Raw genomic sequence first — 16,441 nt, forward strand, 5'->3', positions numbered from 1 at the left:
ATTTTCCAAAGCGAATGCCAGGAAGAATTAGCACTCATTTCCAGTTCCTGGTAGCTTACAATGGGCAAGTGCTAATGAAAGTGTAGTATTCCCCCTCCTCTCCCTCTTACCTAATTCAGTTATTTACCTGGAACAGGTTCACATTACAAAGATTAGTTGGAGCTCAAGTTAAACACCAAGTTTGGGAATGTTTTCTCTAGATAAGATCCAAGATACAGATATCTTTTACTGGCAACTCAGATGTGCATTGAATAGTTGATTTTCCAAAACGATAAACTATCCTAGAAAATTCTAGCAAATCAAAATACTGTCTATTCTCAATTTATGCAGTAGTTGCATTCCTAAAAACTTCCGTGTGTATTAAAACCCCACAAAAGTGCTTTTACTGAGCATTTACTATATGATAGCACTTATATCTAAGTGCTTTACGTTAATTCATTTAATCTTCATAATCCATTTAGGTATGTTTAATATCCCCATTTACACAAGGGAACAAAGACAGGGAAGATAAGTAACTTGTCCGACAACTAGTGACGGAGAGGGTGAGCCCAGATAGCGTGACCCGGAACTGGCACCACATACTCTGTGACTGTCTTCTGAAGGACTCGGAAACTGAGTCACTTGGACTTTCTCTACACAGATCATGACTAACAGAAGGCTGCTTCAGGTCCTGGGAACTTGATACCCAAAGGACTACCTCCTTACGTCTTATTTACTGTCTACCCTGGAGAGTATGGAACAGTGAGAGGTGTGTTTGGGGCCAGCCTTGGACCCAGGTGCCCTGACCTCCCAGGACCTGCCAGTGTGAACTGTTCAGAAACAGAGACAGAAAACAACCCTGGCTTCCTCCTGTTCCATTATCTCTTGCCAAAAACACAGTCCAACCATGGACTACGCCATCCAGCAACTTCCCATAATGTACACAGAACTGGAAAAAGCAGGGAGCAGAGAAAAACTGGTGGAGACCAAGCACCTTCGGGGCTGCCAGGCTGGGAATGAGAGTCTTGGGACTTTCCTCCTGCCCTGCAGCCCGATTGGGAATTGTTTCTTCCCCTGAAAGTGATTATTCTGATAATTAGATGGCCTCTGGGTTGCAAAACCCAGTTATCTTTGCTCCATTCTCTGAAGGGAATTCTGACGCAGTGTTCCCTCAGTGGGTGACATGAAATGACATTCAGGATTGATGCTCTGGGGTCTGTTCCAGCTCATTGCTCATCGCCCATAGTTTGTTTGCTCTTAGCAAATCTGCCCCAAATAAATCCCATGTTCTCTGAGGTTTAGTATTTAATAATAATACAACTAACATTTACTAAGGGCTTACTGTATGGCAGGCAAGAGCTAAGTGCTTTACATTCATTATATTATTGATCGCACCTTGTGAGAGAAATATGCTTATTAACTCTATTTATAGATTAAAAAAAATTGAGGTCCAAAATTTTACATTTTGATGCCCAAGTCAAATAGCCAGTTAAAGGTAGAACTGAGTGCAGGCCCAGGCTGCCTTATTGCCAGCTTGGCTGTTCTGAAGGCACTGCTTCACACCAGCCTGAGACTGTACTTGGGAAGAGGTGAACTGTTACAGGTGTCCTGGGACAAGCTTGGGTTCCTAGAACCCTGCTTCCTTCACCACTAGACTTTCTCCTATTCTATTTCTCTGGGGTCAACAGGAATTCAGTTACTCAGGGAGCAGCCAGGATCTTTCTGAAATGCAGATCTGCTGAGATCCAGTTCCACCTAACGTTTTTCAATGGTTCACTGTGGTCCATAAGATAAAGACCAGGCTCCTTAACAGGACATACAAGGCCGTTTGTAACCTGGACCCACCTGACTTCTATAGCTGTCTCTCCCATACTTTTTCTCCTATGCCCTGAGAACTGCTTGCAAACTTCAGATAAGCTACATACTAGTTCTTGCCTCCACCTCTTGGTCCATACTGTTTCTTAGGCCTCAAGCGTCTTCTCCACCCACCCACCCTCCACCTGTGCATCTGCTAAGCTCTTATTCATTCTTTAGGACTCTATGTAAGTGTTATACTCTTTGTGAAAAGCCTTTCCTGGTTTCTCAGGTAAAATTAGTCCTCGCTTCTCCAGTCTCTGCAGGACTAGAGTAGATATTGTGCTTTGTTCACATCTGATGTCATGTGAGCCCCTGAACACACCAATCACTTTCTTTAAAAGTTGTGATGAAATTAACCAATGTAACCATTTTTTAAAAATGTTTTTATTGATTTCAGAGAGAGGAAGGGAGAGAGAGAGTTAGAAACATCAATGATGAGAGAGAATCATTGATCGGCTGCCTCCTGCATGCCCCCTACTGGGGATCAAGCCCGGAATCGAACTGTGACCTCCTTGTTCATGGGTTGATGCTCAACTACTGAGTCACACCAGCCAGGCATCATAACCATTCTTAACTGTATGGTTCAGAAGCATTTCAATACATTCACATTGTGCCCTAGCCTGTTTGGCTTAGAGCAGTGGTTCTCAACCTTCTGGCCCTTTAAATACAGTTCCTCATGTTGTGACCCAACCATAAAATTATTTTCGTTGCTACTTCAGAACTGTAATGTTGCTACTGTTATGAATCGTAATGTAAATATCTGATATGCAGTGGATGGAACTGGAGAGCATTATGCTAAGTGAAATAAGCCAGTCAATGAAAGAAAAATACCACATGATCTCACTTATGGATAATTGAGACCATTATAAACTGATGAGCAAAAATAGATACAGAGGCAGAGCAACATCGAACAGACTGTCAAACTACAGCGGGAAGGCTGGGGAGGGTTGCCGGGTGGGAGGGCGGGGGTAAGAGATCAACCGAAGGACTTGTATGCATGCATACGAGCATAACCAATGGACACAAGACACTGGGGGGGCAAGGCTAGGGGAGGGTCAAGGGGAGAAAAAAAAAGGAGACATATATAATACTCTTTGTAATACTTTAAGCAATAAAACAATTAAAAAAGATTAAAAAAATAATAAATAAATAAATATCTGATATGCAGGATGGTCTTAGGTGACCCCTGTGAAAGGATCGTTTGACTGCCAAAGGGGTCTCGACCCACAGGTTGAGAACCACTGGCTTAGAGGATAGATTGTCAGCCTGCAGACCGAGGGGTCCTGGGTTCGATTCTGGTCACGGGTATATACCGTGGTTGCAGGCCCCTACCTGGCCTGGGCCCTGGTCAGGGCCTGTGCAGGAGGCAACCAATCGATGTGTTTCTCACACTTCAATATTTCTCTCTGTCTTTCCCTCTCCCACTCTCTCTAAAAATCAATGGAAAAGTATCCTTGGTGAGGATTAAAAAATAAATACATATATTCACATTGCTAGGCTACTACCACCATTATCCCTCTACAGAACTCTTTCCATCTTGCAAAACTGACACTCTTTGCCCATTAAACACCGTCAGTTCTCCTCTCTCCACAGCTCCTAGCAATCACCATTCTGTCTGCCTCAGTGAGTGACTCCCCTAGGTACCTCATTCCCTTCATTTTTATATTCCCAAAATCTAGCACATTGCCTTGCACAAAATGAGTGCTTAATAAATGATTATTGAGAAAGTACATGAAATCTTTTCTCTGCTAAGCATGAACACATCTCTGGAATTTCCTTGTACCTGCCTACGTAGACTTCTTCCTCGTAGACCTTGAACTGGAAACCTGGGACTTCCTCCAGTGTTCCGGTTTGTCAAGAGCAGCAGTTGTCTGAACAAGTTCTCCCTGGGAGGGAATTTTACCCCTTACTCGGAAATGCCTAAAGTTGGTGTTACAGTGGGTTGTAGACATGCTGTCCCCAAAGCAGTGGGAGAAGAAGGCCTGAGACAAAGTGACAGAATGAATGTTGATATGTAGCCAAATATCTGCATTTCGAAACTTGGCTTTTTGCCCGCTGGTGTGGTTCAGTGGTTGAGCGTTGACCCATGAACCAGGAGGTCAGTGGCTTGACTCCTGGTCAGGGCACATCCCTGGGTTGTGGGCTCCATATCCAGTAGCGGGTATGCAGGAGGAAGCCGATCTGTGTTTCTCATCATTGATGGTTCGATTGATCTCTCTATCTTCCTTGTTCTCTCTAAAATCAACAAAAACAAACAAACAAACAAAAACTTGGCTTCTCCCCTCCACACACAGTTTATTTATTTACTTATGGCACGTGTATTCCCCTCAACTTCTCCCATCTGGGCAGAGGTTTCGGCCATAATTCCAGCTAAGCTAGTAACAGAGGCAGCTGCACGTTGATAGCCTGTCACACTCGGTGTTCAGAATCTCACTTCACATACACATGATTGGGAACAAATTTTTAAGATTTTGGAAAAAAAAGATGAAAATCTTAATTCGTGGATCAAATGTCATTTAAACCCTGTCCCCCTTACTGTAAAATGAAGACCTGGCTGCTGATAGTTCAGAAAATTCCAAGAATGTAATAGGTTATGTCCAAATCACATCACTTGTTATTGGCATTTAGATTTTTCGTAGGCAAAGTCAGAACAGTGATCTTCTGAAACCATGGCATATCTTTTATAAGTCTCATACCCAGTGTTTTTTCCTTACATTCTGAACTACTGTATCCTGGCTGCTTATTAGAGTCACTCACACACACACACACACACACACACACACACACACACACACACAGTAAGTAAGCCCTGAGCACCAATCCCTAAGATTCGGATGCTAATGACTGAGGTTGGGGCCCAGGCATTTTAAGTTCTCCAGGGGTTTGTAATGTGCAGCAGGGTGGAGAATCACTACACTAGGACAGTGGTGCTGCTCAGAGGCAAAGTCTGGGCTGTGTAGACATACATGTGGGTGGGTCAGTTGCTTTTTCCAGTTTAGTCCCGTCTAGTCCTTGCCATATATTAGCACATAATAGAAACCCTATCAGGGCCTCTGATGCGTCAGTGACTGATTTTCTCTGGCCTTTGGTCTAATTCTATAACCTCTTGTTCCTGAAGCATCTGGCACAGAGCATTGAATTCCGCTGAGCAAATGTCCTAAGGAGAGTGGCCTGCATTTCACCTGTGGCCACGTCAGGCTAGACCTGAGGTTGTGTGGCCCTGCAAATCCGTGCCACAAAGGAAACCCAAACCTTGCGGTCAACTAATTAATTGCCTGGTGGCTGCTGCCCCTCCTCCCTAACCAGGCCCCATCCAAATAAACAGCCTTGATGTGCAGGAAAAAGGTCATAGTCTCTCCTTAGCTTCCTTCTGCATATTGGATTTCTTTGTGACTGCACATATTTAAAAGCAAGGTTTGCAGAGTTAGATCTGACAGACTCAGGTTTGAATTCTAGCTGTGCTCTTAAGCAGATACACTCATCAGCTCTAAATCCCCTTTCCCAAATCTGTAAACTGGGCCTAATAACACCTACCTCATAGGATTAAATGTGTGTGAAGGGCTAGCACAGTGACTGAGACGTAGTAACCACGCACTATATGGTAGTGGTGAGCTTTAGCTGGTGCCATCTCTTCCCACATGGGAGACATTAGATGCAGAAAGGGAGCAGAGCTGTGCTCCCTCCACAGGGTGTCTGTATGGAGAGCTTCAAGGGCCAGGGAAAAGGAAGCCCTTTCCCCCAGACATGGTAATGGAATACAGTCTGAAAGCTGGGATTGTAATCACCTTCTAAGGAAAAAGCTGCCAGTCTCCCCCACGAGCAACAGCCTGCTGTCTGCACATACTCCGGCCATTTTTCCTGCCTTCTTTGTTCTATTTCCGTGCCTGTGGGGGTGTCGGAAAGCTGCTGCCTTCCTCAGGTTGCTATTTAAAGACATTCTGAAAGATGCTGCCACCGCTGCTCCCAGCGCCAGAGCAGCTACTGATTCTGTGTCTGCCACAGAGAACTGGATGCAGCCCCTGTCAGCGCTGTCTGACACCGGGAGCCTTGGGTCGCCTGCCTCAGCATAGTCTAGCCTAGGGGCACACACAATTAGGAGTAAGTCCAATCGCCTACTTTTTGTTTGGCCCCCTAAGCTGTCACCACTACCAGAGGTTAACCGTCTGTCTTGGTCTTTGTACCTGATCTGCTCAGCCTGTCTGTGTCCCTGTTGTATTTTTGGCACTTGACCAGTTAAATTTTCCCCCCTTACTCTTCATTGAAAATCCCTGCCCATCTCCAATTTTCACATGAGATACCCTCCCCATTGACCAGCCAGACACAATCCACAAAGAGTAAAAATGCCATTTATCTCTGGGTCTAGCAGAGAAAAATACTTTGGAATTAAAGTGTTTTTGAAAAGCCCAATAACCTTTGGTTAATAATAGTGCTACCTTGAATTCAGCATGTTTGAGATTCTCTGTCAGGCATGGATAGAGACCTTTTAGAGACATTATTAATCCTGTCTCCCTTAGCTGACCCTCCCTACGCTTTCAGTGAATTGTCTCAAAAGCCTGGTCTTTCTGTCTGAATCGGCCCTCATTTCTTTTTCATAGACCCATCAAAGTGAAGATTTGGGTTTTATCAATAAAGCATTTATTCTTCTTCAGGCCAGAATGAGGTCTGGATTGTTTACCTCCTTGCTTCCCCAATTTATTTGTTTCCTGCCCATTATCTTAGAGAGGCTGCTGGTCTCCAAGACCTGGAGCCTGACTCCTCTCTGCTTGCTCAGCAGAATCCCTCCTGGTGCTCAGCTCTGCAGATGGCACAGTCAGTGTCAGGCACCCACTCGGGCCTCATAGTGCGCTCAGATGACGTAAACCCATTTCCCCTCTCTTATGCCTCGTCCCTTCTCTTCTAATTCTCCTCCATCTATTCATCTTCCTGACTTACTGACCGCTCTTTTTTTTTTTTAAGCCTCTGCTCTGCCTGCTTTCAGAGTTTTGCCTTTCCCCTCATTTTCTTAGCCCCTTGGTGGTAAACCCAATTACCTCAATGCCGGAGTAGTAATAGCAATGATATTTTGAATTATCTATCACTTTGCTTTTGGGAACAAAGTACTCTCACATGCTTTATGCTCCCCGCTTTGTAGAAGTTAAAATAATCACCACTTTTAGAGGCAGAACAGTATAGTGGTTAGTAAAGCCCATGGGCTGGCTCAGTCAGGCTGCCAGGGTTTGAATGTTGGCTCTACCTGTTACTAGCTGTGTGGCCCCAGGCAAATTGGAGATGATAATAGTACTTCTCTCTCTGTGCTGTTGTGAGGATTAAGTGAGTTAGTGTAGGTAAAATACCTAAAACCATACCTGGCACATAACAGGTATATGTAAGGTTTAGCTATTGTTGTCATCCATTCATTCACTCATTTATTCATCAGAATTTTACTTCATGCCAGGTGCTGTTCTGGGCCTCAGTGGTAGAAGAGTAATAAGTTGGACACAGTCCTGAACCTCAAAGAGACCACAGTATTAGTGGGGCAAACTGACAAACTGCCTCTTATTTAGCACCCACCATATGCAAGTCCTTGTGCTGGGATCTTTATAGACATTAATTGTTACAACAGCCTTAAAAGGTGGCAGTGTTGTCTCCATTTTACAGATGACTCAGGATTCCTTAGCTAGTAATTAGGAGAGCCAGGATTCACTTCACCCAACCCGCCTGCCTCCAGGCAATTAGGTTCAACTCTGCAAGTCTGTCTCCCCCAAAGGGTGGGGCTCCTGAAGGGTGGGCACTGGCCTTCATCACAGAACGCTTAGCATAGTCTCCTGTACACGGCTTGGGAAATGTTTTAACATCAAGGCCCAGTGGTCAAAACGAAGATTCTTAGAAGTTGGCTTATAGTTCTCTAACAGGTTCACACTAACTTAATGCTTATTTCAAGGTGTTTTAAAACAGAACTAATCGGATTCTGGGGTTTCTTCCTCGTCTGATCCCCAATCTAGAGAATGTTTTTGTCTGCCAGCCACTCTGCAGCCACTAACTCAGTCCACCTCCTCTCTTGTGTCTGCCCCTTTTTACTTCAAAGTCTAACGTGCCCGGTAGTCTTCTGTTTCTCCCTTTATGCCAGTACTTATTCATTTTTTTTAGCCACAAAGGGAGCCACAATTGGTGGTTGATAGGATTGTATGGAATTTAGTTTTCTTTCTTTCTGATCTTTTTTTGCTTCATCTGTTGGTTAAATATAAGTTTGAATTTCTAAGTATAGTTAGTGTATGCTAGCACTGAACTCTTTTTATCCTTTTATATTGAGCAACCTATTTCCCCTTAAATATTAAGAAATTATAGATGGAAAATCCTCCACTGGATCCCATCTTTTCTAGTTCTTATTTCTGTAAATGTCTTGTTTGTGACCATTTGTGTCGTGTCTTTTTTATCTCATATAATAGTAGCAGAAGAATAGCAATTTCATTGCTTAAGTTCTATTTGTAAAGTCACCTTGAAGTATAAATGACTTTTTAAATACTAAAACGATTTTTTAATGTAACTAAATCTACCAATTACTAAACATCTTTACTGGTGGGGCTCATGCTAGAGAGGTGGTATGACCAAGGACTCCTTTTTTCCTTCCTCTATTTTCCAGATATTCTGGGTTGTGGTTAGATTGCTTTTATAATAAAATAAATAAATGTAGGAATTAAAAAGAAGAAAAATATCTGCCATGTATTGCTTCTTTTGATCTTAACTCAGATACAATAACCACTTTGGGGATGTTCCAGGTCAAGCTCATTGAAAGAGTCAAACCCTGCTTTCCTGCTATTCCATTGAGAGTGCACCTGTGTGCCCAAGGCAGTCTTCCGCTCCCTGTTCCCTTTTCAGTGGGTCCTGCCTCTCCCTCACCTGGTCTTTTCTAAGCCACGTCTAACCCTAAAGATTTACCCTTGTCCCTGAAGTTTCAGCATTGTGTGCTTCAGGGAACTGGTGCCAGGTGGGGGAGGGGGTGGAGGTTAGAGAGGAAGTGTGTGTGTGTGTGTGTGTGTGTGTGTGTGTGTGTGTGTGTGTTGGGCTAACACTCTAAATTCTTTTACTAAAGCACCTGAACCCTACCCCATTCCAGGGAGTTTTCAGACTGCAAATCTTGGTACTTCTTTAAGATATTCCTGGCTCACCCCCACTCTTATTTGTACCCCCCTCCATCTTTCCCTGGAGTCCTTGGGCCTGATGCATGGAGGGATGAAGAGCAGGTGTGTTGAACTCTTAATGAGAGGTTTCTTCTGTGGGATTGCCTATATCCTGCCCACCACAGAAGCTCCTGTGAGTAACTTTACCTTTGAACTCTCCTTGTATTCAGCCCCTGATCCACCGGATTTGGTGACAATCCCTGGCTGGCAGGAAGCTTTGATCCCTGGGGAGTCCAGAGGAAGTCCTGTGATGTGTGGGCTCCCCAGGGTTACAGGGATTGGGCAGAAGCTACCAGGGTGGGTTGCTAAGGTAGACCCATTAATTAAGAAGGAGCCTATGCCTAACACTCAAGTTACCTGCAAAAGGAGATCCGATAACTAGGAGCTCAGCACCCTTCCAGTATGAAGTGGTATTTGCACAAGCATTATTGTGATTTTAAGGACACAGCGGTGCTGAGGGGACTGTTCCTCCCCACACCAGAAAAGAACTGAGTGCCTTAGAACTTGCTTTTTAACAAGTAAAAGCTAACCTTGCTCTGAATGTTAGGAGGCTCTAGCAAACAAAAAAAAAAAAAAAAAATTTATATATATATATATTCTTAAGAAAAAACAGATGCCCTTGTAATAAACTGTAGGAGCTCTAGAATTTCTATGTAATCCATTGGAGAATGTGTTAGGAGACTTGTCTTTAAGATGTATTTGCATAACAAGAATGCCTGGTTTGTTCATAATCTGCATTTATTTTAGGTGGCTTGGAGGTGAGGAGACTCCTTGAAGCTTCCCAAGCCACTCCTTGGTGCCACTCATTGGCTACAAATAAAAGTCAGTGATGGCCCTTTTGCATGGTAGGGAGTTATTCTTTCCCCACCCACCTCCACTGGCAGAAATCACTTCCTTTGCCTCCACAGAATCGGGTATTTACCAGTATTTATCTCCTATAGTGAGGATCATGCTGTCTGGGGTATGAGTCTGCCTCCCCGCTAGGCTATAGCTGCCAGAGGGTAGGTTTGTACATTATTCATCTTTTTATCACCAGCCCGCTGCCTGGGCATGAAGTAGGCCCTTTATAATGATTACTGAATGAGTGAGTAATCGTGAGGCATGAGGCATAGCTATGGGGAGTCATCCTCTTTCCTGATTCATCTCCCGTTTTCACACTGCCAGCCCCGAGGAAAGAAAGGGCAGCTGGGATAGTGCCCCAGTTAGAGTCAGATGCCTCCACCAGCAGACCTAACCCCTATTGTGTCTCCACAGTTTTTTGAGAAATCCCAGGAAGCAAGTGCACAATATGGATGGGCAGCATATTTGTGAGGTTTGCCCACCACTTAATGTGGTATCATTGGGCAAGGAGCTCAGAGAGTTGTCTTCAAGGCCGACTGCATAATATGTGGGGCCCAGAGCACAGAGAAAATGCAGGGTCCCTTGTTCAAAAAAAAAGAAAAGAAAAAGAAAAAAGTGTTACCAATGGCATCAACAAAAGAACATCCAGCCTAGGAAAAAGTCTTACACAATTTTTTTTTTTGAGCCAAACTGACAATTGCTGAGAAGCAATATCTCAATGGATTAAGAAAATGCTCTGGAGAATGGTAGTTTTGCAGCTCATTTTATACATGAGAATCAAAGAAGGAGATGTAAGAGGGTTGCATGAAATCCATTGGTGGTAGATTAGGGAGGTGTGAACATCTCTGAGGACTGAATAAAAAAGGGAAATGGAGAGACACGTCAGTCTTTTATACAGGTGGGTACATGGTAGTTAATAGTTAACATTTACAGCACATGGAGATGGTATGTGGGCAAAAAGATAACAATGTGGGCTCCGGTACCCAGGTTGTACCTTCAGGGAGTCTAGAAAAGAAGATTACTCTGACATTTCAAAGGTATGTTATCTTAGATGCCCAAAGACAGTAGACAATTTCAAAGTTAAAGATTGACCACTGTCAAGGAGGCTACAGGCCTAGGACAGGACTGCCCGCTGTGACCCACTTTTAGTTAGGAATTCTTATGTTCAGAATATGCTGTGTTGTTACTTTGGTCTCTGGGTTTGTAAGGTTTAGTATGTTGTCCCTTTTTTGCCCACATATTTTTAAAATATGGAGTTTTTTTCCTGCTATGATCTCTCTCTCTTGATTTGTCGTGGTGTTTATTATTTGCTACTAATTTTATTCTAAGAAAAGAAAATGTAAGTTATTAGCATGAATTTTACTGTTCATCTTTATATTGCAGTGCCAATTTAAAATGCAAATATAAGAATATTTAATTCAGATGTAGAATCACCAAAATTACACAATTTATATTCTGTAGCTTTTACATGCATATGTATTTCCTTCTGAGCGGAACAGTGGGAACTCCACACAAAACACTCAACTGTTTTATTTCACTTCTTGATCCATGCATATTCTGCCACACTCTTTACCTTCGATTTACTGATGAGAGAATGGACTGAAAGGAATAAGACTGTGGGTTGTCCTATTTTCTTCCATGTCACCATTTTCGGTGTAAATGGTTGGCTAAAACAGGGAGGCAAAATGGAGGATATATAGAGTTCCTTCCTGGCCCATGCTTCTTAGAAAGCCATTCCTTCTTTCTGTGTTTGAAGCAAGTTCTGGTTCTAATGGAGAAGGAGGCCTCTGCGGGCTGTCAGTGCCTCCATTCACTCAGCTGTAAACGTAACAAACATACTCCCCGTTACTGGCTTTGAACATTGCTCAACTCCACACATTGTGGATCCTTCAGAATTCTGTGCTCACGGAGCACGGCAAATGCTATATTCAAATGCACTGGCAAAGAATGGTGGACATGCGTATTGGGCATATCTGCTCTGCTCACATTCATGTTCCTTTGTCCCATTAGACTTCACATAAGCACACAAGTTCAAAGATAAGATTATTAAGAATTTTAAGGTGACAACAGCAGATTATTAAAGCAAGCATGGGGCCCTCTGATTGGGGGTCCCAATGTGACTGCACAGATCATACTAGTACACCCATGAAGTTGACTCAGGTTGTCTAGCATGGTTTCAACAGATGTCCTTAACATTTTTAGTGTTTACCAAGTGAGAGACTGGCCCATGCCTTCTTTCATTCATAAATATGCCTTAGGTATCTGCCATGTGCCAATTACTGTATGAGGCATTGAGATGACAGCAGGTGGACAAGACAAGACATGGCCTCAGCGTCAGTAGTACCTGTGTCCGATGAGGAAAACTTTTTAAATTACGCAACACAGATTTAAATCACGATTGTGATAGAGGCACAAACAAAACTACAGGTAGGGTAGGGAGGCTTACAGTGGGTGTTCAGGGAAGGCATCCTGAGGAAGTGGTATTGTAGGCGAAGAATAAGGAGGAATTCTAAGGTGAAGAGAAGTGAAATAGTCTTCCAGGCTGAGGGAACAGCATATGCAGGGGAGGAGCTTTGCTCAGACAAGGAAAGAAAGGGGGCCTGCGCAACTGGAGCACAGGGGACAGGAGGGAGACCAGCCCTGTGGCCTGGGGGCTTGATTTGTATAACCCTCTTTCTCTACATTCTTCCTTCTGCACCCTAGCACCCATGCTGATCAAGAATACAGAAGGTGGAAAGGGCCCTTTCTCTGTTCTCTAGAATACTTGTGTGGAATGCGCAGGAGTCCTTGGGCCCAGACCATGTACTCGTTACCCACCAAATTAATCAATTCCCTTCATTTCTGTGCACCATCTCCAGTTTACTTCCTGTTCTTCAAATGTGACCTCTCTTTTCTCTAACTTCTCATCTCGCTGCTCTTTTTTAGGACACTTACCATGTTCTGTTCTGTACCGTCTTTAGTTATATGCATGTCTCATCTGTGAGCCCTTTAAGGGCAGATTCCTTATCTGTTTTACCTATGAAATGGCCTTAGGAAAAGCGTTATCTAAGAATTGATTCAGTTCAATTAAAAAGCTTATTTATTTTTTAATAGGTAAAATATTCATAAAATTAAACATTGAAAAGGTACAAAAGAGTATATAATTCCCCCCCATCTCTCCCCAGTTTCCCTCTCTGGAGACAACTAGTTTTTAAATGTATTTTTGCAGGAATATTCCATGTTTATATAATATGGCTATTATACATATTTATTACTTTTTTAAAATTGATTTTAAGAGAGAGAGAAACACCGGTGTGAGAGCATAACTTTGATTAGCTGCCTCCTGCATGCCCCTACTGGAGATCAAGCCTGCAATGCAGGACATGTGCCCTGACAGGGAATCGAACCAGCGACCCTTTAGTGCACAGAATGTTGCCCAGCCAACTGAACCACACCAGCCAGGGCTGATCATCCTCCTTTTTTAGAAATTATATATTGGCACAGACTTCGATGTACAGTCAACTCTTGAAGTTCCTGTTGTTTGAGAAAAAAAAATGTTAAGTTCGTTTGAACCAATTATTGTCATAGATGTTTGCATATAGTGAGGTGAACCCAACCTGATGCATGTAGGTAGCATTATTAATAAATAGAAAGAACACAGCATAGCATAATGATTAAGATTATAGGCCCTATTTCTTCTAAGCAAAATACATACCTGCAACCCAAGTATGTGCCCCAACTGGGAATCGAACCATGACCTCCTGCTCCATAGGTCAACCCTTACCCACTGGGCCACTCTGGCCAGGCAGGACAAGGCAATTTGGTCATTCTTGGAAATGTTGACACAGGAGACACAGACCTGACTCTCTCTCGTACAGGTGCTGAGGGACGTTCTCAAGGATCTCTACCACCTGCTGAAGCATGTCGTGCGTTCGGAGCCTGATGACGTGGCCAGGCTCCATGCCCAGCTGGCTTTGGAAGAGCTGGATGAAATAATGAGAAACTTCCTGTTTCCACCACAGAAGCTGGAGAAAAAGATTGTGGTCCTGCCGTAGACCTGCCTGGCTCAAAGGCCCTCAAGGAGGCAGAGAACCAAGTAGCCAGAGCAGTGCCCACGCCTTCCAGCAGGTGGCCCACTGCCTCTTCGATGCTGGCAATATGGCTGACCCTGGAGGTGGCTTTGTGTCTCTAGTCAAGAGGCATTTCGGAATGCCGTTGGAGGTGGGGAGGGGAAGGAAATTGTTATGGAAACATGCAGAATGGAATAAAATTACCCTGGCTGGAAAGAGAAACAAGTTGACTCTGGTCCTCTGCAATCGAGATGGAAAGCTATGCTGTCGAGGATTTGATCTCCAAAACAGAGAATCAAGCTGGTTGCATCTTCCAGAGAAGGAGGGTAAACCCTGTGTCTGTCCTCCCAGGCCATTTTCTTTCACTCCCTCTGCTAGTTTGCATAGAGTTGCCCTGAATATAGGAGAAGGGAATCACAAACATCTCAGATGAGGGAATTATATCCTGCATTCAGTCCTCTGCTCCTTTAGAAAGGCAAATGCTTAGACGGTGGGTTAGTACGAAATGCGTCCTGGAAAGTGCACTGCATATTGATGACCTGATGCCGGGTGTATTGAATCATTTCAGATGTAGCACTGTGCAGTCCTTTTTATTTAGCTTTTTGGCCACTGAATTTTGGTTGCAGCTAAGAGGAGACAAAAAGGAGAAACTGGCTGTTTCCAATAAGCCCTCCCTGTGGTCAATACCTGACAAGGGCTAACCTGGAGCTCCTTGATCAGTCCTTGGATTTGCAGGGCTGGGTACAGAATTTTATCACAGGATTGTATCCCTGCTCTCTGGGGTGAGGCCAGGGGAACCAGGACACAATTTTCCAAAATGCTCAGGTGACTAAAGGATCTATATACAGGCATGCCTGTGTGCCAGTTAACAGGATATTTCTCTCTGGCCAGACTAAGACATGGTTCTTAGCTTAGAAACTTTCTGGTGGGCATTCCTTTTAAGAGGTCAGCTTATAAACAGTTTGGGATCACAAATTACCTTAGTGAGCAAAGAATTAGAACAAAGGCAATAAGATGTTTTGAAGGGATATTTCTTTTTTAAATTATATATATTTTGATTGATTTCAGAGAGGAAGGAAGAGGGAGAGAGAAATAGAAATATCAATGATGAGAGACAATCATTGATCGGCTGCCTCCTGCATGCCCCCTACTGGCACTCGAGTGTGCAAACTGGTCATGTGCCGTGACTGGGAATCGAACCTTGACCTCCTGGTTCTTAGGTCGATACTCAACCACGAGCTACATGGGCCAGGCTGAAGGAATATTTCCATGCAGCTAGGCTAGCTGGGTTAATTTTGATTCTCCAAATCAAGGCTATCTTGAAAATCAGGATTGGGCTTTCAAATTAGAGAAGAATCTCCTTTGGACCAGCTAGATGTGCACAAAAAAAGTATCATTTCTTAACCTTCCTTTAACTAGACTCCATACAACTCACTTTGCATAATAAGATTGAATATTATATGATTGATATAACTTACAACTTTATTTGCATTCAATGTATTCCAGTTCTAAAGACATATCCTAATTGATCACCTTGCTTAGACTGAGAAACTCCCTAGTCTAAGAGCCTACTAGTCTCCTAGAAAATGCCTCATGAAGCATTCTAGTCCCTGCATCTCCATTATAAATTGCCTCTTTAAAAAACATTTTTTAATTGATTTCAGAGAGGAAGGGAAAGAGATAGAGCGAAACATCAATGATGAGAGAGAATCATTGATGGGCTGCCTCCTGCATGCCCCACACCAGGGATCGAGCCCGAAAACCAGGCCTGTGCCCTGACCAGGAATAGAACTGTGACCTCCTGATTCATAGGTCAATGCTCAACCACTGAGCCACGCTGGCTGGACATATTGCCTCTTAGCAAAAAATTTTTATTGATTAATTTTAGAGAAGGGGAGGGGAAGAGAGAGAGAGACCGATTTGTTGTTCTACTTATTTATGCATTCATGGGTTGATTCTTGTACTAGTATGTACCCTGACCAGGGATTGAACCCACAACCTTGGTGTATCAGGACAATGCTCTAACCAACTGAGCTACCTGGCCAGTGCCATAAATTGCCTCTTAATTTGGCAAGTAGCAAAAGCATCTGTTCTTTATTGATTTTGGTGGATTCGATTTCAGAGTGACTTTTTTTTTACTATTACTGAATTCAAGGGGAAGACACCTTAATATAACCCTCCTAAACATGACCAAAATATTAAAAGTTTCCAAATTATTAAATAGTTCTTCCAAGTTTATATATATAAGATTTCATCCATCTCTTGGAAACAGCATGAGAACTGAGAACTTTAGTAAAAATACAAAAGTAAAAAAAAAAAAAAAGAAAAGTGACACAGGGGCAGATGCAGGAGCAATAGTGACACTTTCTTGCCTAGGCCTGTGAGATGTCTGACTCTGTATAGTAACAACATACTCATGCTTGCCTCGCACCTCTGCCCATCTCTTCTTCTTCTGAGGCTCCCTTCTTCCTGCCCCTGCCTGTCTCCTCCCTTCATCTCTCTTGCTGAAGTTCTCCTGGCCTCTCACCTTCAGTCTCCTCCATTGCCCAGTGGTCTGTC

The 16,441-nt window shown here is 43.4% G+C and overlaps 1 protein-coding gene across 1 annotated transcript in view; it reads left to right on the forward strand.

Annotated features, from left to right (window-relative positions):
- TANGO6 (transport and golgi organization 6 homolog) overlaps window positions 1–14,104 on the forward strand; it is a 140,502-nt gene extending 126,398 nt beyond the window's left edge. Inside the window, exon 18 of the mRNA XM_006091147.3 lies at window positions 13,691–14,104. Within this exon, the coding sequence (XP_006091209.1) occupies window positions 13,691–13,867 (177 nt within the window). The 3' untranslated portion in view covers window positions 13,868–14,104. The remainder of the gene's footprint in view (window positions 1–13,690) is intronic.
- The last annotated feature ends 2,337 nt before the right edge of the window (window positions 14,105–16,441 follow it).

The sequence above is a fragment of the Myotis lucifugus genome, unplaced genomic scaffold, assembly GCF_000147115.1.
Source record: "Myotis lucifugus unplaced genomic scaffold, Myoluc2.0 scaffold_88, whole genome shotgun sequence".
Lineage (NCBI taxonomy): Eukaryota > Metazoa > Chordata > Mammalia > Chiroptera > Vespertilionidae > Myotis > Myotis lucifugus.